Genomic DNA, 1,856 nt, shown 5'->3' with positions numbered 1-1,856 from the left:
GTCATCATCTCCGCGGAGGGGCTGCTGCTGCGGCGCATGGCGGCGTCGGGGTCCCGGATGACGATGGTGTGCAGGGGGCTGGCGGGCTCCGAGCTGGCCGGGCCGGCCGGGTTCCTCAGGGGCTCCAGCGTGTCCAGCACCACGTCCGGCGCCTGCTTGGCCGTGTTCTGCCTCTCGAGCTCCCGCAGCTCGTGCAGGGCCGTGCTCATGGTCTTCTCGATGTCCTGGGGACACAGAGGGCTCTGGTCAGCAGAGGGGCGCCTGAGGCCCAGGCGGCCTCCACGCCTGAGCGGCGCGCACGACCGGAGCTGGCCGGCCGCTGCGGGCAGACCGAAGCGGTCTCCAGTCCTGGTCCTGCCGCTCTCTTGCTCTGTGACCCCAGGCAAGTCACCTCACCTCTCGGAGCCCCGAATCGTCACTGGTCAGTTACAGGAATTATAATACCCCCGGTGGGGGGTTTCCTGTGCCGGCTGGCCCGAGCCATCCAGGAAGGTGCCCCGGGGGGCTCCAGGCCCTTCCACGTCACTGGACAGCACCCAAGGATGCACGAGCCGGCGGGGGGCGGGGGGGTCACGTGCCCGAGGTCACACCGCGAGGCGGCCGGCCGAGCCCCACCCCAGAGTCCGCAGCCCTAATCAGCATCGGTTTTAGATCCTGGCCCGCAGGGAATTCCGGTCACAGAGGGGACGGCGAAGGGACAGTCGGGCAGAGAGCGCACAGCAGCCCGGCCAGGACGCCAGCTAAGGCCCACTGTCTTCTCATCACAGGCAAATGCCAGCTGCAAGCCTGGCGGAGGCTCGAGGGGTCCTGGCGCCCGCTCTGAGCCGCGCCTGACCCCTCTCCCCGCCGGTCAGCAGGCGGCCTCTAAGCCCCGGAGCCCAAGGCAGGTTCCCACCTGGCCACGATCGGGGGCCCGGATCTTGCTGGCCTCTCCCAGCGCATCCTGTCGCCTTTGAGGGACCACGGCTAGTGGGGAGCAGGGGCCCCCCACTGCCAGTGACACTGTTCCCAGGCCCGGGATGCCGGCTACTTCCAGAGGGGCCTTCTGTGCCTTTATCCAAAGGGCAGCTGGTGGGGGTGGACTCTGCGCTGGGCGGTGGCAGCCCCGTCCGGCCACTGCCCTCCACGCCCCTCTACGTAGACGCAGCCCCTCCGGGCCCCCCACCTCTCTGCTGCCCCAGCCCAGCGGGGTGACAGGCCAACGCGCCCAGAGGAAGCCCAGCGGCCTCGCAGCGCCCCCCAGCTCCCCCACCCCCCGAGGAGCAGGTGGTGGAGGCGAGAGCCCCGCGCTAGTGGGAGGTGAGGCTGAGGGCGCCGGCGGGGTCGGGCGGCGAGCACGCTGTCCTCCCCAGGGCAGCGGCCTACTCTGATGCCCAGCGGCCGGGCCCCGCCTCTCGAGCGGTCACGTCCGAAGCCCACGGGACGGCTGAGGCCAGGGCGAGGCGGGGTGGCCCTGGCGCTGGGGCCCCCGCGGTCGGCCTGTGTCCTCCGGGAAGGCGCTCGGAGGGAGGCTGGGGCCAGAGTTCGCGGGGTCCCTCCCTCTGGGGAGCCCGGCCGCGCCGCCTGGCGCCACTTCAGGCGCCACTGTGGCCAGCACAGTGCCCGCCGCCCGCCACACACTCGTCAGCGTCGGCGGAGAGTGACCAGCGGGCAGGTAAACGTGGGAGTCCGGCATCTTGTGGAGACCCGGCCTGACCACAGGCCAAACCTCCCCGCAGAGATCCCACGACAGGCCCCTGTGGCTGCCCCCACCGGCTTCCAGCCCTGGGAGCTGGGGGGACACGGGACAGCCGGCTCCCTGGTGTGACGGACTCTGGGGCTCCCTGCCTGCAGCCCGCCGCCCGAAGCCCCTCTGG

At 71.8% G+C, this 1,856-nt stretch overlaps 1 protein-coding gene across 1 annotated transcript in view; it reads right to left on the bottom strand.

Annotated features, from left to right (window-relative positions):
- Positions 1-2: 2 nt before the first annotated feature.
- Positions 3-1,856, bottom strand: part of SRGAP3 (SLIT-ROBO Rho GTPase activating protein 3) — a gene marked incomplete at its 3' end in the record, with an annotated part of 72,682 nt that continues 70,828 nt past the window's right edge. The window contains exon 18 of the mRNA XM_012732090.1: positions 3-319. Coding sequence (XP_012587544.1) covers positions 3-319 — 317 coding nt within the window. The remainder of the gene's footprint in view (positions 320-1,856) is intronic.

This window comes from Condylura cristata, unplaced genomic scaffold, assembly GCF_000260355.1.
Source record: "Condylura cristata isolate star-nosed mole 26May11 unplaced genomic scaffold, ConCri1.0 scaffold00033, whole genome shotgun sequence".
Taxonomy (NCBI): domain Eukaryota; kingdom Metazoa; phylum Chordata; class Mammalia; order Eulipotyphla; family Talpidae; genus Condylura; species Condylura cristata.
This window is presented reverse-complemented; position numbering and strand designations above follow the sequence as displayed.